Raw genomic sequence first — 26,081 nt, 5'->3', positions numbered from 1 at the left:
CCTTATGCTGGGAGGAAGGTGAGACATGCAGTGGCTGAGAGCACTCCAGAGGGCTCTCAACTGCTGCGTGCCTTCCTCAAGGCGTCCTCCCGGCATAAGGACAGGGCTGCAAACACCGTCCTTATGCTGGGAGGAAGGTGAGACATGCGGTGGCTGAGAGCACTCCAGAGGGCTCTCGGTTGCTGCGTGCCTTCTTCAAGCCGTCCTCCCGGCATAAGGACAGGGCTGCAAACACTGTCCTTATGCTGGGAGGAAGGTTAGACATGCAGTGGCTGAGAGCACTCCAGACGGCTCTCAACCGCTGCGTGCCTTCCTCAAGCCGTCCTCCCGGCATAAGGACAGGGCTGCAAACACTATCCTTATGCTGGGAGGAAGGTGAGACATGAGGTGGCTGAGAGCACTCCAGAGGGCTCTCAACCGCTGTGTGCCTTCCTCAAACCGTCCTCCCAGCGTAAGGACAAGGCTGCAAACACTGTCCTTATGCTGGGAGGAAGGTGAGACATGCAGTGGCTGAGAGCACTCCAGAGGGCTCTCGGTTGCTGTGTGCCTTCCTCCCCCATCCTGGCATAAGGACAGGGCTGCTCACACTGTCCTTATGCTGGAAGGAAGGTGAGACATGCAGTGGCTGAGAGCACTCCAGAGGGTTCTTGGTTGCTGTGTGCCTTCCTCCCCCATCCTGGCATAAGGACAGGGCTGCTCACACTGTCCTTATGCTGGAAGGAAGGTGAGACATGCAGTGGCTGAGAGCACTCCAGAGGGTTCTTGGTTGCTGTGTGCCTTCCTCCCCCATCCTGGCATAAGGACAGGGCTGCTCACACTGTCCTTATGCTGGAAGGAAGGTGAGACATGCAGTGGCTGAGAGCACTCCAGAGGGCTCTCGGCTGCTGTGTGCCTTCCTGCCCCATCCTTCCTGCCGTGGTCTTATGCCAAGAAGACAGGGAAAATTTTATCTTGTAAATTGCCTAGAACATCTTGGATGGAGGGCGATTAATAAGTAATTAAATAATGATGATGATGATGAAAATGAGGAGGGCTTGGGGTAAGCTCCCAGAAGGCCACATCCTGCCCCCGGGCCTTAGTTTGCCTTAGTTTGCCCATCCCTAGGCAGTAAAGACAAATCTGAGCCATCTGTGGTCTGACCTGGTCTCAGACAATGTCCTCAAATATATGAGAAGCACTCGACCCTCTGGCCACTTTGATGTGAACTATCAGAACATACAAAGTCGGGCTGTGGCGCAGGCTGGAGAGCAGCTGCAAGGAATCACTGCAATGAATCACTCTGACCAGGAGGTCCTAAGTTCGAGGCCCGCTCGGAGCCTATGTTTGTCTTGTCGTTGTTCTATGTTAAAAGGCATTGAATGTAATTTGATCCGCCCTGAGTCCACTTCGGGGTGAGAAGGGCGGAATAGAAATGCTGTAAATAAACGAATAAAGTCTTCAAAGGGTAATAGCCATTTTCCATGGCTACGAGGATAACAATGCCATGTTGAAAAGAGAACGAGACCAGAACACAACAAGAACAACAGCATCTCCTGGACTGTGCTCATCCCAGAAGCGAGTGCTTCTATCCGGGGCCATGCAGGTGATAGAGGCTGCCCTCCACGCCCACCCCGGACCCTCAAGGCAGCTGCAAGCGGGAGAGCCCAGCTCCTCCTATCCGCCACCATGCAGGGAGAAAGATTAGAGAGAGAGGGGCGAAAGATCAGAGGCCCAGCCTGGGGGACGACGGGAGACAGAGATCGCCGAAAGAGACAGCGTTACGGAACGGAACGGAGACCCTCGGTGGTGCTCTTGCCCCACGAAAAGCCCAGGCCAGACAATTTGCAGCCTGGGAAATCTAACAAGATCCCCGCTGTCCCTTTAAGTAAGCGCGCCCTTATGCTCACACACAGACACCATTAGCAGCCACAAGGGAGGGAGGAAGGAAGGAGTAAGCCGGGAGCGGGTTAGTAGAGGAGGAGGAAAGGAAAGGAGGAGGACAGAACAAAACCAGAGTGATGAACGCCTACCTTCTGGCAAACCTGAAAGACAGATTTCTAAAAGGGGGGAAAAAAGGGGAAAAAACGGTGGGTCGGCGGGTGGGTGAACTAGCGCTGCGGATGTGCGAAAATGACAAGCGTGACCCCCACCTCCCCCCCCCAAAAAAATACGGGGCCACGGAGGAACCCCCTAGTCCTGGAGACCCCCATTCAGTTGCATCTGGGAGAAAAGCCAGGACTTTGCAATTTCACTATGGTAGGCATGGGCAAACTTTGTCCCTCCGGGTGTTTTGGACTTCGACTCCCACAATTCCTGGCCTCAGACCCCTTCCTTTTCCCCCGCAGCCGCTTAAGCGGAAAAGGAAGGGGCCTGAGGCCAGGAATTGTGGGAGTTGAAGTCCAAAACACCCGGAAGGACGAAGTTTGCCCATGCCTGCATTATAGGGTCATTCCATGCCAAGTGGTCTAAACATTGTGTTGTCGAAGGCTTTCGTGGCCTTGTTGTATGTTTTCCGGGCTGTATGGCCATGTTCCAGAAGCATTCTCTCCCAACGTTTTGCCCACATCTATGGCAGGCATCCTCAGAGGTTGTGAGGAATATATCTCCATGTTCCAGAAGCATTCTCTCCCGACGTTTCGCCCACATCTATGGCAGGCATCCTCAGAGGTTGTGAGGAATATATCTCCATGTTCCAGAAGCATTCTCTCCCGACGTTTCGCCCACATCTATGGCAGGCATCCTCAGAGGTTGTGAGGAATATATCTCCATGTTCCAGAAGTATTCTCTCCCGACGTTTCGCCCACATCTATGGCAGGCATCCTCAGAGGTTGTGAGGTATGTAGAAACTAAGCAAGGAAGGTCTATATATATCTGTGGAAAGTCCAGTTAGGGTTGAAGCTATTCAATGCTAATCGAGGTGATTAACTCCAACTGACAAAGAGTTTTTCTCTCACCCTGGACTTTCCACAGATACTGTATATACTCGAGTATAAGCCTAGTTTTTCAGCCCTTTTTTTAGGACTAAAAAAGGCCCCCTTTGGCTTATACTCGGGTGAGGATCCTGGCTGGCTTATATTTGGGTCAGCTTATACTCGAGAATATATGGTACATTTATTATTTTTCTCTATTACTATTGGAATTATTACATTTATTATTTTTCTCTATTATTGTTGCTACTATTACATTTATTTTACTCTATTATTATTATTATTATTATTATTACATTTATTATTTCACTCTGATCTTATATTATTATTATTATTATTATTATTATTATTATTGCATTTATTATTTCATTCTATTTACAGTAGAGTCTCACTTATCCAAGCTTCTGGATTATCCAAGCCATTTTTGTAGTCAATGTTTTCAATATACAGTAGAGTCTCACTTATCCAACACTCGCTTATCCAATGTTCTGGATTATCCAACACATTTTTGTAGTCAATATTTTCAATACATCATGATATTTTGGTGCTAAATTCGTAAATACAGTAATTACAACATAACATTACTGCGTATTGAACTACTTTTTCTGTCAAATGTGTTGTATAACATGATGTTTTGGTGCTTCATTTCTAAAATCATAACCTAATTTGATGTTTAATAGGCTTTTCCTTAATCTCTCCTTATTATCCAACATATTAGCTTATCCAACGTTCTGCTGGCCCGTTTATGTTGGATAAGTTAGACTCTACTGTATTACATATATTTTACTTTATTATTATTATTATTATTAATACATGTATTATTTCACTCTGATCTTATTAATATTATTGCATTTATTATTTTATTCTATTTATTATTACATGTATTATTTTACTCTATTATTATTAAAAGGATACATAAGCACATTTACATGGAAGATGAGAATAATGATTTGATCAGAGTTGAGCTTGATGTAAATTTTCAAAAACATTTAACCTACTGATGCCTCAATTAATGTAATTTTATTGGTATTTCTTTTTATTTCTGAAATTTTCCACCCTTGGCTTGCAAAACCTTTCTCTTCCGACAAGCTTTCGATGGGTGAAAAACTCGGGGCTATGTCTGTTTTTATTGTTATTTTAAAGCAAATTGTGTTGTTTTAATCTATTTCTGTAAACCGCTCCGAGCCAAACTGGGAGTAGCGGTATACAAGTCTAATATAAATTCAGTAGAGTCTCACTTATCCAAGCTAAACGGGCCGACAGAAGCTTGGATAAGCGAATATCTTGGATAATAAGGAGAGATTTAGGAAAAGCCTATTACACATCAAATTAGGTTATGATTTTTCAAATTAAGCACCAAAACTTCATGTTATACAACAAATTTGACAGAAAAAGTAGTTCAATACGCAGCAATGTTATGTTGTAATTACTGTATTTACGAATTTAGCACCAAAATATCACGATATATTGAAAACATTGATGACAAAAATGGCTTGGATTATCCAGAGGCTTGGATAAGTGAGACTTGGATAAGTGAGACACTACTGTATCTATTTTTATTTCTGAAATTTACCACCCTTGGCTTGCAAAACCTTTCTCTTGCGACAAGCTTTCGATGGGTGAAAAACTCGGCGCTATGTCTGTTTTTATTGTCATTTTAAAGCAAATTGTATTGTTTTAATCTATTTCTGTAAACCGCTCCGAGCCAAACTGGGAGTAGCGGGCCAAACTGGGAGTAACGGTATACAAGTCTAATAAATAAATAAATATTTGAGTCAATGTTTTCCCAGCTTTTTTGTGGTAAAATTAGGTGCCTCGGCTTATATTCGGGTCAGCTTATACTCGAGTATATACGGTATATATAAACCTTCCTTGCTTTGTTTCTCCATATCTCACAACCTCTGAAGATGATACAGCACTTTATGAAACCTGTCCCCACTGGGTTGCTTTTAATTACTCTGATTTTATCTGTTTGGATGTTTAATGTATTTGTCCATTATTTTATTTTGTGTATTGTTGGAATGTTTTAAGTTTATGTTAAATATGTTGTTGTTATTCGGGCTTGTCCCTGTTGTGAGCCGCCCCGAGTCCCTTCGGGGAGATGGGGCGGGATATAAAAATAAAGATTATTATTATTATTATTATTATTATTATTATTATTATTATTATTATTACTAGCTGTGCCTGGCCACGCGTTGCTGTGGCTTGTCTGGTGGTGTTGGTGAGAAATTGTTGAGGTAGTGGTGGTATTGAATGTCTGTTGTATGGTTGTCTTTATGTTTAGTATGCACACTGATTATATGGCAGTGTGGAGTCAAGATAATCCAGTTCAAAGCAGATAATATAAGATTCTAAATGGGTTATATAGCTGTGTGGAAGGGCCTTGAGTCTACACTGCCATATAATCCATTTAAAATCTGATAATCTGTGGAAGAGGCCTAAGTGAGGCCTAACTGTGCCTGTCCCCTGGGCTGAGTAGGTTGCTAGGATACCAAGTGGGCGGAGCTTAGCCTTCAAACTGGCAGCAATTGGATAAAAACTATTATTCCTCTCCCTCTAATTAGGACTTTATTTTTCTTTTCTTTTTGTTGTATCAACCTAGAGCCGTGAATGATGGGTTGTGTTGTCAAATTTCGAGGTTGGGGGGCCTGTAGTTTTGTTGTTTTGTCCACTGCCCTGATGCCATCACTCTTTTATATATATAGATAGATTATAAGATGCCTGGAGAGAATACTTCTAAAATATGGCCATACAGCCTGGAAAACATACAACAACCCGGGTCTAAAAAATTTTAAGGGGTCTAAAATTTTACCTGCAGCACCAGTCAGCTGTTAAGCAAAGTTTCCCAAAATTTCAGGTTTCTAATTGCAATAGTTGCTGATCTAGACCCCCTTATCTGAAGGGTAGTCAGTCAACACGACAGCTAAAATTTGAACATGATGGCGAGAAGGTTTAGACCACTTGTCTTGGAATGACTCTATTGGTCTCTCTCTTCTCACAAAGGTGGGATCAGCAAGGGTGGAGGGGTAGGTAGGCAGGCAAAACATTTACAGCAAGGAAAGAAGGGGATGGGGCAGGAGGTGCTGGGCTGCACGGAATGGCTCCCCACCCATAATCCCCTCATAGACTTCAATGAAAGCACCCTTCATTAACCCCCTTCATTCAAGCATTGGAGGGAACACAAGGAAGCCATCTCCAATCTGGGTTCCTCTGAATATGTCTCAGAGATACTGAAGTTGTCACCCAACACATACCGACGGTCCCGGGGTGGAGACAGATGACACACATAAATGCATACACAGAAAAGCTGCCTTGAGGTAGACGCAGTTCCATCCCTGTACCAACATCCTCCTGGCTAGATCCTCAGAATAAGGGGCCAGGCTGTGGCGCAGCTGGCTAGTAACCAGCTGCTATAAATCACTACTGACCGAGAGGTCATGAGTTCGAAGCCCGGTTCGGGTTAAGCCTCCGACCATTAATAGCCCCAGCTTGCTGTTGACCTATGCAGCCCCCAAAGACAGTTGCACCTGTCAATTAGGGAAATTTAGGGACACTTTATACGGGAGGCTAATTTAACTAATTTACAACACCATAAAACTGCCACCAAAACACGAGGAAAGGAATGAGGAAGTACAGCCACTAGAGAATGGTGAAGCAACAGCTCCCCCTGTGGCCGGAATCGTGAAGCTGGAAAAATGTTAAAAATGCCTCTGAGTCTGTCTAATGTATGTGGTTTGTCTGTTGGCATTGAATGTTTGCCATATATGTGTTCATTGTAATCCATCCTGAGTCCCCTTCGGGCTGAGAAGGGCGGAATATAAATACTATAAATAAATAAATAATTAAATAAATAAATTTAAAGTTGTGGTCCGTGGACCATCAGTTGTCCGCAAGAACTAAAATATGGTCCACAGCCTTACCGTTACGACTATGGATAAAAACACAACCCAACCAAAAAAAAAAAATCTTGGTCTTTGTTTTTAGTAGTAATTAAACACAGATGTCTATTCTAAACAATATCTGAAAAATATGCAACTACGATGAAGGTTGGGCATCTAAGCAACATTTGTTCCCCCAACTTGGAAGTTTATCTCTGACAAACTGAATTTATTTCCGACAAACTGAAGCTACTGCTAATTGACTGCAATTACAACCTGAGGAGTCCCAAAGAATTGCTCCAGTACTACAGAGACTTTGATTTCAATCCATCTCTTTTTAAAAAAAAGACTTTCAAAAGTTGATTCCGATGTGTCAACTTATCTTGAATGTATACTGTAGTTGTTTTACTTAATCTGTTTATCCTATTATGCTTATACAGTAGAGTCTCACTTATCCAACATAAACGGGCTGGCAGAACGTTGGATAAGCGAATATGTTGGATAATAAGGAGAGATTAAGGAAAAGCCTATTAAACTTCAAATTAGGTTATGATTTTACAAATAAAGCACCAAAACATCATGTTATACAACAAATTTGGCAGAAAAAGTAGTTCAATACTATGCTATGTAGTAATTACTGTATTTATGAATTTAGCAGCAAAATATCACGATATATTGAAAATATTGACTCCAAAAATGCATTGGATAATCCAGAACGTTGGATAAGCGAGTGTTGGATAAGTGAGACTCTACTGTATTAATGATGTACTCTGATTGTTGTTTATGTGATTTTAATATGTTGTAAGCCACTTTGGGTCCCGTGAGGGAGAAAAGCGGGATATAAATCATCATCATCATCATCATCATCATTTAATTACTTATTAATCGCCCTCCATTAAAATAAATAAAGATTTATTATTTCAGTCGAGTCTCACTTATCCAACACTCGCTTATCCAACGTTCTGGATTATCCAACGCATTTTTGTAGTCAATGTTTTCAATACATCATGATATTTTGGTGCTAAATTTGTAAATACAGTAATTACAACATAACATTACTGCATATTGAACTATTTTTTCTGTCAAATTTGTTGTTAAACATGATGTTTTGGTGCTTAATTTGTAAAATCATAACCTAATTTTATGTGTAATAGGCTTTTCCTTAATCTCTCCTTATTATCCAACATATTCGCTTATCCAACGTTCTGCCGGCCCATTTATGTTGGATAAGTGTGACTATACTGTATTATTATTATTTTATTTGACTGCACGCCAGGTCTGAGTGAATTGTATTGTCTACTGATTTACTTAGTTTCACAGCATATTATCACATATTGTTTTGGAGGTTGAATGTACACATACTGCGTTGTTAACAAAATTTAGTTGGAGTCTTGTAGATGTTGTTCTACACTCAAAACTGCTCTCTGTAGCATTTAAATCTTTATACTCTGTAAGTTACTACTGTGTGTCATTACAGGTGACTGTATTTGATTATCATTTGTATTATTATTGTTAACATTATTATGTATATGATGCTCTAATATACATATTGTGTTTCATGTTTTGAACCTTCATCGTGGTTGCATATTTTTCAGATATTGTCTTTGTTTTTAGGCCTGTTCCTGTGGTTGTTTGGGGTGCTGATTCAGAAAACTGCATTGGATAGAACACATCAGCTCTAGATTTATCACGGTGAAAAAGGGGGCCAGGAAGACATCATTCCACTATGTGTCAATAGAACAATATAACAATATATACAGTAATACTAATTTTATGCTATACTAATAATATGATATATCGTATATACAGTAGAGTCTCACTTATCCAACATAAACGGGCTGGCAGAATGTTGGATAAGCGAATATGTTGGATAATAAGGTGGCATTAAGGAAAAGTCTATTAAACATCAAATTAGGTTATGATTTTACAAATGAAGCACTAAAACATCATGTTAGACAACAAATTTGGCAGAAAAAGTAGTTCAATACACAGTAATGCTATGTAGTAATTACTGTATTTATGAATTTAGCACCAAAATATCACGATATATTGAAAACATTGACTACGAAAATGCGTTGGATAATCCAGAACGTTGGATAAGCAAGTGTTGGATAAGTGAGACTCTACTGTACATATAATATTGATAATAATATTATAATGTAATATAATATAATAATAATACACTATTATAATTGTATATTATACATTACATGTAATATTACTAATAATATTGCAAAATAGTGGTATAGCACAATACAGTAATATATAATGCTTATATTGTGCTATACTAATAATATAATATATTGTATGTACATATAACTCGTAAGCCGCCCTGAGTCCCCTTCGGGGTGAGAAAGGCGGGATATAAATGTCGCAAATACAGTAGAGTCTCACTTATCCAACATTCGCTTATCCAACATTCTGGATTATCCAACACATTTTGTAGTCAATGTTTTCAATATATCATGATATTTTGGTGCTAAATTCGTAAATACAGTAATTACAACATAACATTACTGCGTACTAAACTACTTTTTCTGTCAAATTTGTTGTATAACATGACGTTTTAGTGCTTAATTTGTAAAATCATAACCTAATTTGATGTTTAATAGGCTTTTCCTTAATCCCTCCTTATTATCCAAGATATTCGCTTCTCCAAGGTTCTGCCGGCCTGTTTATGTTGGATAAGTGAGACTCTACTGTATATACAGTAATACTAATTTTATGTTATACTAATAATATGAAATATTGTATATACAAATAATATTGATAATAATATTATAATGTAATACAATATAATAATAATACACTATTATACTTGTATATTATACATTACATGTAATATTACTAATAATATTGCAAAATAGTGGTATAGCACAATACAGTAATATATAATGCTTATATTGTGCTATACTAATAATATAATATATTGTATGTACATATACAGTAGAGTCTCACTTATCCAAAGTTCTGGATTATCCAACGCATTTTTGTAGTAAATGTTTTCAATATATCATGATATTTTGGTGCTAAATTCGTAAATACAGTAATTACTACATAGCATTACTGTGTATTGAACTACTTTTTCGTTAAAATTTGTTGTATAACATGATGTTTTGGTGCTTAATTTGTAAAATCATAACCTAATTTGATGTTTAATACGCTTTTCCTTAATGCCTCCTTATTATCCAACATATTTGCTTATCCAACATTCTGCCATTTATGTTGGATAAGTGAGACTCTACTGTATTACTAATAATATTTCAATATAGTGGTATAGCACAATGCAGTAATATATAATGCTTATATTGTGCTATACTAATAATATAATATATTGTATGTACAAATAACTCGTAAGCCGCCCTGAGTTCCCTTTCGGGGTGAGAAGGGCGGGATATAAATGTCGCAAATCATAATAATAGTGATAATAGTAGTTATTATTATTATTATTATTATTATCATCATCATCATCATTATCTGTTAGGAGAGGGTTACCATCTCTCTCACACCAGATTGCAACTTCTGAGAAGGGCGGGATATAAATGCCGTAAATAAATAAATAATAGATTATAAACTACTAGCTGTGCCCGGCCACGCGTTGCTGTGGCGAAGTATGGTGGTATAGGAAATAAAGTATTGAGGAATTGGTGGTAGTTAAGGTAAAAGGTCCCCTGGGCTGAGTGGGTTGCTAGGAGACCAAGTGGGCAGAGCTTAGCCTTCTAACTGGCAGCAATTGGATAAAAACAATTATTCCTCTCCCTCTAATTAGGACTTTATTTTTCTTTTCTTTTTGTTGTATCAACCTAGAGGCATGGATGAGGGGTTGTGCAGTCAATTTTTCGAGGTTGTGGGGTGTTTACTTTTGTTGTTTTGTCCGCTGCCATGATGCCATCACTCTTTTATATATATAGAAGATGGTTGTCTGTGGGCGAGCAGATGGCGACTACTGGATGGCATGTGTTCCGTATCAGAAACTAGAGCTGATGTGGTCCATCCTATGCAATTGTCCGAATCAGCACCCCAAATAACCAAACCAAATCTAAAGTTGACTAAAAACAGGAAACATTTTTTGATACTAATGTTAGAGCATGGTAAAAAAAAAAAGGTTGAAAATCACTGATTTAGATGTGTTGTCGGAGGCTTTTACAGCCAGAATCACAAGGTTGTTGTGTGTTTTCCGGGCTGTACGGCCATGTTCCAGGAGTATTCTCTCCTGACGTTTTGCCCACATCTATGGCAGTTATTCTCAGAGGTTGGGAGGTCTATAGCCCTAGTCAAATGTGACTCATGTGATGACAGCTGAGGGCTTCGTCACCTTCAAAAACATTCTTTGAAGCTATATGAAAGGCCCTCTGTTTACCCTGTTCTGCACCTCATTCCCCCTGAATCAAAGTGGGAAGAGATGCTAAATATTATTATTTATTGTATCGCTTATTGTGTTACGATGTGTTGTTTTTATATGGTGTTTATTTTGTATTGCTTTGGGCATGGCCCCATGTACGCCGCCCCGAGTCCCCGTTGGGGAGATGGTGGCAGGGTATAAATAAAGTTTTATTATTATTATTATTACACTCCTGAGCATACAATACGGCAGGAAGTGAGAAGCAGGGTGGGGAACAGACAAGAGGACACGGGATTGTGGTTACAAGGACACTGAAGGGAGGGCAGCTGCGCATCACACATATGCAATTGTGAACATGCATGCGGTGTTCCTTTCCTGCAGTCATCTCTCCACTCCACCCCCTCCGATCTGTACCACACCAACAAAATAGCAAGCACCCTTGGGATTTATGCCAATGAGCATGAACTGCAGATGGAGAAAAGGCTGGAAATGGTACTACGAGGGTTGAATGAAAAGTAATGCCTCCGCCTTCGTAACTCCTTAACAGATGGCAGTACTGGCTTGTTCAGTAGACTCTCCTCTACAGTTCCATTTGGTGGAAAGCCTTAGCATTGAACGGTTGTGTTGTTAAAGTGCAAAGTACGGAACCCTGCACAGACGGGGAAGCCTTAGCATTGAACGGTTGTGTTGTTAAAGTGCAAAGTACGGAACCCTGCACAGACAGGGAAGCCTTAGCATTGAACGGTTGTGTTGTTAAAGTGCAAAGTACGGAACCCTGCACAGACGGGGAAGCCTTAGCATTGAACGGTTGTGTTGTTAAAGTGCAAAGTACGGAACCCTGCACAGACGGGGAAGCCTTAGCATTGAACGGTTGTGTTGTTAAAGTGCAAAGTACGGAACCCTGCACAGACGGGGAAGCCTTAGCATTGAACGGTTGTGTTGTTAAAGTGCAAAGTACGGAACCCTGCACAGACGGGGAAGCCTTAGCATTGAACGGTTGTGTTGTTAAAGTGCAAAGTACGGAACCCTGCACAGACGGGGAAGCCTTAGTGTGACGGCGCGAGTGGCACCATCTATATCAAACTGTAAGTTGCAAGATTTGAATTGTATCATGCCTGATTTTGCCCTTCTATATACAGTAGAGTCTCACTTATCCAAGCCTCGCTTATCCAAGCCTCTGGATAATCCAAGCCATTTTTGTAGTCAATGTTTTCAATGTATCGTGATATTTTGGTGCTAAATTCATAAATACAGTAATTACAACATAACATTACTGTGTACTGAACTACTTTTTCTGTCAAATTTGTTGTACAACATGATGTTTTGGTGCTTAATTTGTAAAATCATAACCTAATTTGATGTTTAATAGGCTTTTCCTTAATCCCTCCTTATTATCCAAGATATTCGCTTATCCAAGCTTCTGCTGGCCCCGTTTAGCTTGGACAAGTGAGACTCTACTGCAGGGGTCCTCAACTTTTTAAGCAGAGGGCCGGTCCACAATCCTTCAGGACTGTTGAGGGCCGAATTATCATTTGAAGAAAAAATACAAACAAATTCCTATGCATACTGGCAGTGCAACAACAGTATTTGTAGTGCAACAACAACAACAACAACAACGAAAGAACAATACAATATTTAAAAATGAAAACAATTTTAACCAACATAAACCTATTAGGATTTCAATGGAAAGTGTGGGCCTGCTACTGGCCAATGGGATAGTCAAGTTAATTAGGATTGTTGTTGTTGTTGTTGTTGTGTGCCTTCAAGTCATGTCAGACTTTGGCCGAGCCTAAGTCTAAAATTATTTATTTATTTACTACATTTATATCCCACCCTTCTCACCCCGAAGGGGACTCAGAGCAGCTGTATGAACATACAATATATTATATTATTAGCATAACACAATATTAGCATTATATATTACTGTATTGAACTATACCACTATACTATTATATAATATGTAATATATAACATACAATTAATATTATTATATGGTATTACTATTAGTATTATATTGTATAACATAAGATTATTATCAATATTATATGTATATACAATATATTATATTATTAAAACTGATATAAAAATAAGTTATATTATAAAACTGAGGGCGGGGGCCAGGTAAATGACCTTGGAGGGCTGCATCCGGCCCCCCCGGGCCTTAGTTTGGGGGACCCCTGCTCTACTGTATATAAAAGAGTGATGGCATCAGGGCAGCAGACAAAACAACAAAACTACAGGCCCCCCAACCTCGAAATTTGACAACACAACCCATCATCCACGCCTCTAGGTTGATACAACAAAAATAAAATAAAAATAAAGTCCTAATTACAGGGAGAGGAATAATAGTTTTTATCCAATTGCTGCCAGTTTGAAGGCTAAGCTCCGCCCACTTGGTCTCCTAGCAACCCACTCAGCCCAGGGGACAGACACAGTTAGGCCTCACTTAGGCCTCTTCCACAGATTATCAGATTTTAACTGGATTATATGGCAGTGTAGACTCAAGGCCCTTCCACACAGCTATATAACCCATTTAGAATCTTATAATAATAGTTTTTATCCAATTGCTGCCAGTTTGAAGGCTAAGCTCCGCCCACTTGGTCTCCTAGCAACCTCCTCAGCCCAGGGGACAGGCACAGTTTGGCCTCACTTAGGCCTCTTTCACAGATTATCAGATTTTAACTGGATTATATGGCAGTGTAGACTCAAGGCCCTTCCACACAGCTATATAACCCATTTAGAATCTTATATTATCTGCTTTGAACTGGATTATCTTGACTCCACACTGCCATATAATCCACTTCAGTGTGCATACTAAACATAAAGACAACCATACAACAGACATTCAATACCACCACTACCTCAACAATTTCTCACCAACACCACCAGACAACGCCACAGCAACGCGTTGCCGGGCACAGCTAGTACCCTGTAAATGTAGTTGGATTGGTTATTTATATCTGTCAATCAATACTGTTTGCACCTGTTATATTGCTCACTCAGCTCAACTGTTTGGCTCCACCTCTTCCTGGAGTAGGACAGTGTTTCCTCCTTTCATTCCACCAGCAAGCTCTCTACCAGATGGACGTGAGAGAGACTTGGCCTTAAAAGCCCTTGAAAAGTTACCTCTCAGCACCAATTCTGAGGTTCTTACCCTTGAGACCTACGCTTTATGTTCAGGGGCAAACTGAACGACGTTGAGGAGTCTCAAGTGCCTTCAATCAGTTCTTTGGCAACAGAGGAAGACTGTGTCTTCAAACATAGGTCATTGGACTGAGGCTGAGTTTGCTCCGGCATTCACAGCCATTGAGAAAAAGGGACCTGGAAAAGCTTCTCAGCTACAAAGCTCCACGGACTTAAAATAACCAAAGACTCTAATGTATATTTTCCTTTACCCCTTTGAAACTTCCAGATAACCTTTTGTGAACAATAAAACCAGTTTTTGAGTGATCTACAGTGTTTTGGTCCTTGGGAGTTCCAGTTTCCCTAAAAGAGGGCAAGAAGCAATCCCCTGGGGAAAGATGTCACGTCCATGCCTCTTTCACTAGGAGTTATAGCCCCAAGTGCGACGGCACACTTAGCATTGAACGGTTGTGTTGTTAAAGTGCGAAGTACGGAACCCTGTGCAGACGGGGAAGCCTTAGCATTGAACGGTTGTGTGGTTAAAGTGCGAAGTATGGAAATTTGCCAGGAACTAACAACCATACCTCCCAACCTCTGAGGATGCGTGCCATAGATGTGGGTGAAACGTCAGAAGAGAATACTTCTGGAACATGGCCATACTGCCTGGAAAACATACAACAAATCCTCTCACGTTATGAGAATGAAGGTGACGCCTTTCTCCTTTGGGATGACACCTTCTGCTGTCAAGAATTCAATGACTATGCACGTTGCTTAAGTCGCATTGATCAACCGTCTGTGCAGGGTTCTATACTTCGCACTTTAACAACACAACCTTTCAATGCTAAGGCTTCCCCATCTGCACAGGGTTCCATACTTCGCACTTTAACAACACAACCGTTCAATGCTAAGGCTTCCCCGTCTGCACAGGGTTCCATACTTCGCACTTTAACAACACAACCTTTCAATGCTAAGGCTTCCCCGTCTGCGCAGGGTTCCATACTTCGCACTTTAACAACACAACCTTTCAATGCTAAGGCTTCCCCATCTGCGCAGGGTTCCATACTTCGCACTTTAACAACACAACCGTTCAATGCTAAGGCTTCCCCGTCTGTGCAGGGTTCTATACTTCGCACTTTAACAACACAACCTTTCAATGCTAAGGCTTCCCCATCTGCGCAGGGTTCCGTACTTCGCACTTTAACAACACAACCGTTCAATGCTAAGGCTTCCCCGTCTGCACATGGTTCCATACTTCGCACTTTAACAACACAACCTTTCAATGCTAAGGCTTCCCCGTCTGCGCAGGGTTCCATACTTCGCACTTTAACAACACAACCGTTCAATGCTAAGGCTTCCCCGTCTGCACATGGTTCCATACTTCGCACTTTAACAACACAACCTTTCAATGCTAAGGCTTCCCCGTCTGCGCAGGGTTCCATACTTCGCACTTTAACAACACAACCGTTCAATGCTAAGGCTTCCCGCCAAATGGGACTGTAGAGGAGAGTCTACTGAACAAGCCAGTACCTGCTGCAGACCAGGACTGCCATCTTTTGAAGAGTTACGAAGGTGGAGGCATTATTCTTCATCCAACCCTCGTATATGGTCCCATTTCCAGGCTCTGCAAAGGGGATATTCCTTTCCGCTTCCCCACTCAACTACCCGAGCCCTGCCAGGAAGGATGGCCATGCTCCTTGTCCTCACCTGCGTACAAACTTGGAGGTGAACTTGCTGAAGAGACTCCCCGACGCGCCCCTCCGGCCTTGGCTGTTCCCGGAGGGCGAGGCAGGCGTGAGGCCGTAGGAGAGGTTCTGCTGGTCCCGGACCTGCCGAAGCTGCCCGGCGTGGAAGGTGCTGCGGCTGGAGACGCCCCGTGGGAAGTTGGTGCGGTCCGGGAGAGCGCTGCTGATGTTGTGGGCCGAGGGAGAGGCGACGGGGACTCGCTGGGGAGCGGTGCTGTGGAGCAGAAGGGAAAAAGAGGCCGAGAGAAGGCAGGTCATGCAAACGCTTGCTTGGGAGCCAAGGATGTTCATTTTATGCATTGTTTTAGGCACTTTGTGTCATGTGTAAATAGTCCTGAGTCCTTTCGAGGAGATAGAGTTAGGGTACAAAAATATAGGTGGTATTACTATTATTATTATTATTATTATTATTATTATTATTATTATTATTATTATTATTATTATTATTATTATCTTTGGCCTGCCGGAGAAAAGGTGAGATTCAGTAAACTCAAAACATAACTAGTAAACTTCAGTTAAATGCCATCATACAAATCCCTTTATTTTAGGGCATCTGTTCATCAGAGTAAACAAGATACCGTATATACTCGAGTATAAGCCGACCCGAATATAAGCCAAGGCACCTAATTTTACCACAAAAAAACTGGGAAAACATTGATTCCAGTATAAGCCGAGGGTGGTAAATTTCAGGCATAAAAATAGATACAGTAGAGTCTCACTTATCCAACGTTCTGGATTATCCAATGCATTTTTGTAGTCAATGTTTTCAATACATTGTGATATTTTGGTGCTAAATTCGTAAATACAGTAATTACTGCGTATTGAACTACTTTTATGTCAAATTTGTTGTCTAACATGATATTTGGTGCTTAATTTGTAAAATCATAACCTATTTTAATGTTTAATAGGCTTTTCCTTAATCTCTCCTTATTATCCAACATATTCGCTTATCCAACGTTCTGCCGGCCCGTTTATGTTGGATAAGCGAGACTCTACTGTATTATTATTATTATTATTATTATTATTATTATTATTATTATTATTATTATCTTTAGCCTCCCGAAGAAAAGGTGAGATTCAGTAAACTCAAAACGTAACTAGTAAACTTCAGTTAAATGCCATCTTAGAAATCCCTTTGTTTTAGGGCATAATAAAACTTAAACTCAGGTCTGTTCATCATTACTGAGTAAACAAGATACAGTAGAGTCTCACTTATCCAACATTCGCTTATCCAACGTTCTGGTTTATCCAACGCATTTTTGTAGTCAATGTTTTCAATACATCGTGATATTTTGGTGCTAAATTCGTAAATACAGTAATTACTACATAGCATTACTGCGTATTGAACTACTTTTTCTGTCCAATTTGTTGTATAACATGATGTTTTGGTGCTTAATTTGTAAAATCATAACCTAATTTGATGTTTAATAGGCTTTTCCTTAATCCTTATTATCCAACATATTCGCTTATCCAACATTCTGCCGGCCCGTTTAGCTTGGATAAGTGAGACTCTCAATAATAATAAGATCAGAGTGAAAGAATAAATGTATTATTAATAATAATAAAAATAGAGTAAAATAAATGTAATAGTAGCAACAATAATAGAGAAAAATAAGAAATGTACCATATATTCTCGGGTATAAGCTGACCCAAATATAAGCCAACCAGGATCCTCACCCGAGTATAAGCCGAAGGGGGCCTTTTTTAGTCCTAAAAAAGGGCTGAAAAACTAGGCTTATACTCGAGTATATACAGTATCTGTGGAAAGTCCAGGGTGAGAGAAGAACTCTTTGTCAACTGGAGGCCAGTATGAATGTTGTAGTTAATCACCTCAATTAGCATTGAATAGCTCCAACCCTAACTGAACTTTCCACAGGGGGGCTTTATCAGTCTTAAAAAAAGGGCTGAAAAACTAGGCTTATACGCGAGTATATACAGTATGTTTTGGGCAATTACAACTGCAATTTCAACTTTAAAGAAACAACCATCCTCTGCTAGATAAATATATTTTTGTAGCGGCATGTCTTTGTCCTTGGCAGTCCAAAGACACGGTTCTTCAGTTTAACAACTGAGTCACCTGTGTGCCATCTCACGAATGCTTGTGAATATCAGTTGACTTCTAACAAGGTCATGCTTTTCTTGACTAGTGGTTTTCAAAAGGTGGTTTCCACATATTGATGGAGATTCACATTTGTCAACTGGATATGTGCCCAGAGACCGGGTACGGTTATTTTTCAAGATCTTTTGCATGAATTAAATGCTCAGACTGGATTTAGAAGCACGTGGGCGAGAGTCAATCGAAGTTTCGAAAGGTTTCCCAAGCAGCCCCGTGTGGGGCAAGGGGACGAGGAAACAACACGGCTGCCCACTTGCCTGGGTCGCTGCGCCTCAGAGTTATTGTCAGAGGGGGGCAGCGAGGGCTTGGCGGGGTGCACCGAGGCGGACATGGATTTCTGGTGCTGGCGCGGGCGCGCAGAGCTCACGGCGGCGGAAGCTGAAGCAGTGGAAGCCCTGGAACCCGGAGTGGTTAGGCTAGGCGGGGAGAAAAACAAAACAGGCAGGGAGAAGCAGACGTTGTAAAAGGGAGGAGGATGGAAGGACAGGGAAGGGTGGCCAGTTGTATCCATAGCCGACCAAAGATGACCACCATGTAACCCAACTTTGGTCCTCCAGGTATTTTGGACTTCAACTCCCACAATTTCTATTGTACTATACCACTATATTGCAATATTTTAGTAATATTAATGTAATATAAATATAGAAATTTTTTTTTCGTGTAAGGAGCAACCTGAGTCGTTTCTGCTGTGAGCAAATTGGTTGTTTACAAGGACGTTTATTTATTTATTTACAGTATTTATATTCCGCCCTTCTCACCCCAAAGGGGACTCAGGGCGGATCACATTATATACATATAGGGCAAACATTCAATGCCCATATACACATAGAACCGAGACAGAGACAGACACAGAGGTAATTTAACCTTCTCCTGAGGGGATGTTCGATTCTGGCCACAAGGGGGAGCAGCTGCTTCATCATCCACTGTGATGGCACTTCCTCATTCCAACATCGTAAATTAGTTAAATTTGCCTCCCCACTTTATAAGTGGTACCTTATTTCCTACTTGATAGATGCAACTATCTTTCGGGTTGCTAGGTCAGCAACGAGCAGGGGTTATTTTTTATTTTTTAATTGACGGGTGCTCGAACTCATGACCTCATGGTCAGAGTGATTTATTGCAGCAGGCTGCTCACCAGCCTGCGCCACAGCCCGTCCCCAGGGGACGCCCGGATGTTTTGATGCTTTTTACCATCCTTGTGGGAGGTTTCTCTCATGTCCCCGTATGGAGCTGGAGCTGAAAGAGGGAGCTCACCCGCGCTCTCCCCGGGTGGGATTCGAACCTGGTAGCCTTCAGGTCACCAACCCAACCTTCAAGTTACAAGGCTTTAACCCACTACTCCACCGGGGGCTCCAATATTATAATGTAATGAAGTATGAATTTTTGGTTTACAGATGGTTTACGGATGGCCATCTGTCGGGGGTGCTTTGAATGCGATTTCCTGCTTCTTAGCAGGGGGTTGGACTGGATGGCCCATGAGGTCTCTTCCAACCCTACTATTCTATGATTCTATGATTAATTGTGCGTTTGTGTTTTAAAAGGGTATTACAGTTATTGCATCTCAGCACTCAGAGGCTGGTTGCCATGGAGAAGTAGGCAGAGCCAACTGCCATTTTGTTGAAGAAGTGCAGAGTTTAAAAAAGAGTCAGTCTGTGCTCTGATGAGGCACAGGGAAGATTGATCCTAGGTTGAGGGGATCAAGGGGACTCAATTGTTCATTTTGAGTCGGTTTAAAATAAATTTGGTGACTTATTTAATGTAGTCTGTGTTCTGGTAAGGAACAGAGAATCTGTGATCGTGTATCACAGGGGTGACTGTGGTTTAAAAGTAGCAGAGAAAGAAGTTCTAACTACTTTAAGTAAAATAAGTGGCACTTTAGGGAGTTTGACTCATCTTATTCTAGCATTGTAACAGTTAATAAAAATACCTCTAAGTGAGAACAACATTGTAACCACTAAGCTCTGTTATTGTTATTGTTCTTCCAACATCTAAGCCTCTGTCACATATATTATAAACCAAGTTATGATACCATCTAAAGTGAATAAGAAGTAGAAAGGAAAAAAGGTAAAAGGTCTCTTCTCCGAGTCTTTGGTGGTTGTATCTTTACAAATTTGTGGCAGCTGTTATTAGCTCCTCACAAAGTGGTGGCAAGCGGTGGGATAAAAAGATTTTCCCCCTGCCTGAAAGAAACGTAGTCGTTATTAGCTTCTTTACATATAATAATGTATTATTATTATAATATTGTATTATATTATAATACAGTGTTCCCTCACTTATCGCTGGGGTTAGGTTCCAGGACCACCCGCAATAAGTGAAAATCCGCAAAGTAGTAAGGGAACATTGTATTATCAATATTACCAATATATTATTAGTATAGCATAATATGAGTATTATATATTATCATATTGTTATATTGACAGTTCTATTTAGCTAAATCACTGCCAGTATTTGGAGGAGAGGAACTAAGCTTGAAATAATTTTGTATGAGTTGTCGAAGGCTTTCATGGCCAGAATCACTGGGTTGTTGTGTGTTTTCCGGGCCGTATAGCCATGTTCCAGAAGCATTCTCTCCTGACGTCTCGCCCACATCCATGGCAGCCATCCTCAGAGGCTGTGAGGTCTGTTGGAAACTAGGCATGTGGGGTTTTTATATATCTCCAGGGTGGGAGAAAGAACTCTCAACTGTTGGAGGCAAGCGTGAATGTTGCAATAGATCAGCTTGATTAGCTCTGAATAGCCTTGCAGCTTCAAAGCCTGGCTGCTTCCTGCCTAGGAGAATCCTTTGTTGGAAGGACACCTTGATTTGCATAGGGGAGGAAGCAGCCAGACTTTGAAGCTGCATTGAATGTTTGCATTTTATGTTGGAATCCGCCCTGAGTCCCCTCGGGGAGATAGGGCAGAATACAAATAAAGGTTTTTATTATTATTATTATTATTATTGACACAACGACATTGTATGACACAGCAAACAAGATAGTTATGTTGGATTTTGTATCACAAAATTACAAGTCGAACACTTCCCAAGTGTCTAGGACTGTGTGATGTATTTTCGGATGATGTGCGTAGATCCCAGATTATTATTATTATTATTATTATTATTGACACAACAACATTGTATGACACAGCAAACAAGATAGATATGCTGGGTTTCGTATCACTAGTCAAACACTTCCCAAGTGTCTAGGACTGTGTGATGTATTTGCAGATGATGTGCGTAGATCCCAGATGATGATGATGATGATGATTATTATTATTATTATATGCCAATGCTATATTGCACTTTGTCCATTTCAACTGTGAAATTACCTTCCCCATTTCGGCCCATGTTGCACTTTGCCTGGGTTCTATGAATTAGTCTCCAGTGTTAATATTGTATGTTTTATGTTGATTTTAACAATTGTTTTTACTGTAATTGATGTTTTTATTGGATAACTGTTTTATTGCTGTGTTTTGATATTTGATTGTTTTATCGGGCAAGGCCCCATGTAAGTCGCCCCGTGTCCCTTCGGGGAGATGGGGCGGGGTATAAAACTAAAGTTGTTGTTATTATTATTATTATTATTATTATTATTATTATTATTATTATTATTATTATTATTATACTAAGACTATTCAATGCTAATCAAACTGGCCAATTATGACATTGACAACATTCACACTTGCCTCGAACAGAAGAGTTCTATCTCCCACCCTGGACATCATTCCTCAGATATATAAACCCGACTTGCCTAGTTTCCAACCTTTGAGGATGCTTGCCATAGATGTGGGTGAAACGTCAGAAGATAATGCTTCTGGAACATGGCCTTACAGCCCAGAAAACTCACAGCAACCCAATTTGATACGCATTCAAACAATATTTGACAACTCACATCAGCTTAAAACAGTTTGGATTTCCACCCATGTTCCCCTCCCTGCCACGGATACAGCTGGTAATAGGTAAATGTACAAACCGAGGGGAGAGAAATATACAATATACAACCCGGTATATGTGTATATGGGTCAAGGAGACTTGGAAATGGATGTGGATGGAGGTCAAGGGGATCCGAAGCTCTGAAAAGAGCCTTGTGGTGAGGCAAAAAGAAAATACAGGATGTGTGCATGTGATGGATGGAAAATGAAATAGGTCACCAAGGGCTGCTTCTTTGTTCCTGAAGTAGAAAAATGGAAAACGGGGGAGAGCCTAAAGCCAGGCTGTTCTTTGGCAACCGATCCTCAGCTTTGCCTTTTCTCCACAAGCTTGTTCGGCTGAAGGATGTTTACAAACTGGCCTTGGAGGGCACATATCCTGTGTTTGCACCTGGGCAAAAAAAAGGTTGGTTTTCTTCTGTTGTCAACACTCTTATCGTCCAGGTTGGGAAAATGGTGAACTGAAGCTGTGTTTGTGTGCAAGTCATCCAACCGATCCACACAGGAACCAACCCATGAAGAAAGTTGTACAGTGGAATTCCGGTTAACCGACTTCCGGTTCCTATTATCCGACAGTTCCGGCTATCCGACATTCAGCCCGTCTGTTTATGCCGAATAACCGGAACTCTACTGTACTTGGCTCTCCGGATTCGGCTCTAAAGACTAACTCAGTGGTTCCCAAACTTATTTGGCCTATGGCCCCCTTTCCAGTGCCCCCTGGAAAGGGGTGTGGCTTAGTAGGGTGGGCGTGGCTCCTGCTCAAGAGGGCGGGGCTGAGCCTCTCCCCTAGACCAAGATGCAGGGCTGCGAGGGGGAAGTGGGCGGGGCCACAAATGGACGGCCGGGACTGGGATCGGCAGAGTTACGAGCTCTGAGTCAGGGCTGAGCATCTATCCCTGTCCTACAGCCCTGCCAGGACACAGGGGGCGGGGCTAGAGGAGGGGGCGGGGCCTCTTCCCTGCCCCCATGTTCTAACAAGCGCCTCAGGGGAGGTATACAGAGGCTCGGCCCTGTCTCGCGCTCTTGGGAAGAGGCCCCGCCCCTAGCCCCACCCTTTAGTCCTAAAAGGACTCTCAGGAGAGGTATAGAGGCTCAGCCCTGTCTCATGCTCTTGGGAAGAGGCCCCGCTCCCAGCCCCACCCTTTAGTCCTAAAAGGACTCTCAGGAGAGGTATAGAGGCTCAGCCCTGTCTCAGGCTCTTGGAAGGAGGCCCCGCCCCTAGCCCCGCCCTTTAGTCTTAAAAGGCCTCTCAGGAGAGGTATAGAGGCTCAGCCCTGTCTCATGCTCTTGGAAGGAGCCCCCCCCACTCCTAGCCCCACCCTTTAGTCCTAAAAGGCCTCTCAGGAGAAATATAGAGGCTCAGCCCTGTCTCAGGCTCTTGGAAGGAGGCCCTGCCCTCTTCCTAGCTCCGCCCTCTGTGTCCCAACAAGCACTTCAGGAGAGGTATAGATGCTCAGCCCTGTCTTGGACTCTTGGGAAGAAGCCACGCCCACTCCTCTAGCTCAGCCGCGTGTCCTGATAGGACAAGCGGCGGAGCTGCAGCGCCCACCAGGGGGTGGTAGTGCCCACTTTGGGAATCACTGAACTAACTCATGAGATTGCAAAACAATCAATGGGTTTTGTTTCTTCAAGATGCAGACAGAGAACGGATCTTCCATGAACTCTGTAGGATAAAGGGGGATAGGGGAAGAAGGACACAAAAGCCACCTGGCAGGGCTTTGGAGGCTGAGGATGCTGTGGCTTCAAATCCAGATTGCATGATCCAGTCAGAAGAGAAGAACTCCATCTCCCCCTCTTGCAGAACAACTCTCAAGTAACAATGTATATACCATTTTAATCAAATATTCTGTTTTACTTCACCTTTTCTTAGGGTCCCAACCTCTTGCTCCTTACCTATCTTTGCCATTCTGGATGGAGTTCTGGCCCAAGCTGGCTCGATCAAGCAAGGGTGAGTTGCGGCTTCTGTTTGTGCTGGTCGAGAGGACGCTGTTCTGCAAAGAGTGGGAAGATCAGGTCAGGGGAGAACTTCAGTTCTACGATGCTATTCTAAGATGCTATTCTGCTAAAAGACCCCATTGGGTGGGTGTCTCAGTCCTCCCAAAGAGCCCGGAAGAGTTTCTGCTCCTCTTTCTGGCACCATCTTTCTAGCTTTTTGCACCTCTTGGAATCACTACATTTCCCTCTGAAGGCGCTTCCAGACAGGACTAAATCACGGGCCAAAATAATCCCAGGACTTCACAAGAGGTCCTGAGATTTCTACTTCCGTTGTCCAGACTTTGTTGCGGGATTTAGAGGTTCCCAAGATGGTCACTGCGGGACTCCCGCTGGAAACCGGGATATCCCCGCACCTTGAAATCTCATTTTTTTGCCTTTTGTAACAATTGCTTACAGGTAACGGCGTCTGGCCACCATCCTGTTAGCTGTGGGAGCTCCTGGACTGTCTGGACAAGCTCCCAGATAAAAAATCCCGTGATTTCTGATTGCAAGGACATCCAGACATGCAAAGATCCGCATATTTGGCTAAAAACCGGGATATCCTCGCACCTTGAAATCTCTTTTTTTTTTTTGCCTTTTATAGCAATTGCTTACAGGCAACGGCGTCTGGCCACCATCCTGTTTGCTGTGGGAGCTCCTGGACTGTCTAGACAAGCTCCCAGATAAAAAATCCCGTGATTTCTGATTGCAAGGACATCCAGACATGCAAAGATCCGCATATTTGGCTAAAAACCGGGATATCCTCGCAACTTGAAATCTCTTTTTTTTTTTTTTTTGCCTTTTATAGCAATTGCTTACAGGCAACGGCGTCTGGCCACCATCCTGTTTGCTGTGGGAGCTCCTGGACTGTCTAGACAAGCTCCCAGATAAAAAAAATCCCATGATTTCTGATTGCAGGGACATACAGACATGCAAAGATACACATATTTGGCTTAAAACCGGGATATTCCCACACCTGTAAATCTCGTGTTTTTTTGCCTTATGTAGCAATTGCTTCTGCATTTACAGGGAACGGCATCTTGCTACCCTCCTGGGAAGCTCCTGGGATAAAGGCACTGTCTGGACGAGCCCGGAGAATAAACTGTAACCCACTGCAAAAACCACACATCCTTCTGACTTTCCTCTCCCTAATGTTATTATTCTACATCGTATACAATACAGAGAAGGGATTCCCCGAAATGCAAAGGTAAGAGGCCACTATAACCAGGAATGTAATCTAATAATATAAACTATAAGACAGTATTTCCTATATATGCTATAGTCATAGAACATTCAATATACAGACAAGGATTATTTATTTACTTACTACATTTATATCCCGCCCTTCTCACCCCGAAGGGGACTCAGAGCTGCTTACAAATTAAATGTACATACAATATTATATTATTAGTATAGCACAATACTGGCAATAAATTACCATATTCTACTATATCTATATATTGTAATATTATTAATATTACATGTAATATATAATATATAATTAACATTATATTGTATTATTAGTATTATATTGTATTACAAAATAATATTATTAATATTATATGCATATACAATATATTATAATATTAAATGCTTCAAAAATACACATCTCTAAACCAAAATATAATCAATGTTTTATATTAAGGGTTTGTGAATCCAATGACAACCAGAGTTGATTTTCCACATGGTCCTCCACAAACACTTAATATAAGAGTTCTGCTTTCTAGGAATGTATGTATGTTTGTAACACATTGATTATATTTCCGTTTAGAGATGTGTATTTTGAAGCATTTAGTATATTTTGAATCTCTATAATCCTTGTCTGTATATTGAATGTTCTATGACTATACCATATAGACAACTTCTGATTTTACCATGTTTGTATTTCAATGTGTTTTAACTGATCTATTGTTTTGTATTTCATTATTTATTTATTTATTTATTTATTTATTTATTACAATATTTATATCCCGCCCTTCTCACACAACAGGGGACTCAGGACGGCTTACAAAAAACACATATATAAAAGTTGTACAGTGCACTATAAATCAGTTAAAAATTATTATTAACTTACATCAGTATTCATAAAATACA

At 41.4% G+C, this 26,081-nt stretch overlaps 1 protein-coding gene across 10 annotated transcripts in view; it reads right to left on the bottom strand.

The window, feature by feature from the left end:
* Nucleotides 1-26,081, bottom strand: part of mark2 (microtubule affinity regulating kinase 2) — a 134,898-nt gene that overhangs the window by 8,381 nt on the left and 100,436 nt on the right. For 4 of the 10 annotated variants that reach the window (XM_016998128.2, XM_062965142.1, XM_062965139.1 and 1 more), the window contains exons 14-17: nt 23,907-24,004; nt 18,365-18,523; nt 15,954-16,205; nt 2,010-2,036 (exon numbers count right to left, since the gene is read on the bottom strand). In XM_016998128.2, the coding sequence (XP_016853617.2) occupies nt 2,010-2,036; nt 15,954-16,205; nt 18,365-18,523; nt 23,907-24,004 (536 nt within the window). The remainder of the gene's footprint in view (nt 1-2,009; nt 2,037-15,953; nt 16,206-18,364; nt 18,524-23,906; nt 24,005-26,081) is intronic. The other 6 variants (XM_062965141.1, XM_062965143.1, XM_062965144.1 and 3 more) reach the window with 3 other exon arrangements.

The sequence above is a fragment of the Anolis carolinensis genome, unplaced genomic scaffold, assembly GCF_035594765.1.
Source record: "Anolis carolinensis isolate JA03-04 unplaced genomic scaffold, rAnoCar3.1.pri scaffold_14, whole genome shotgun sequence".
Taxonomy (NCBI): Eukaryota; Metazoa; Chordata; class Lepidosauria; order Squamata; family Dactyloidae; genus Anolis; species Anolis carolinensis.
This window is presented reverse-complemented; position numbering and strand designations above follow the sequence as displayed.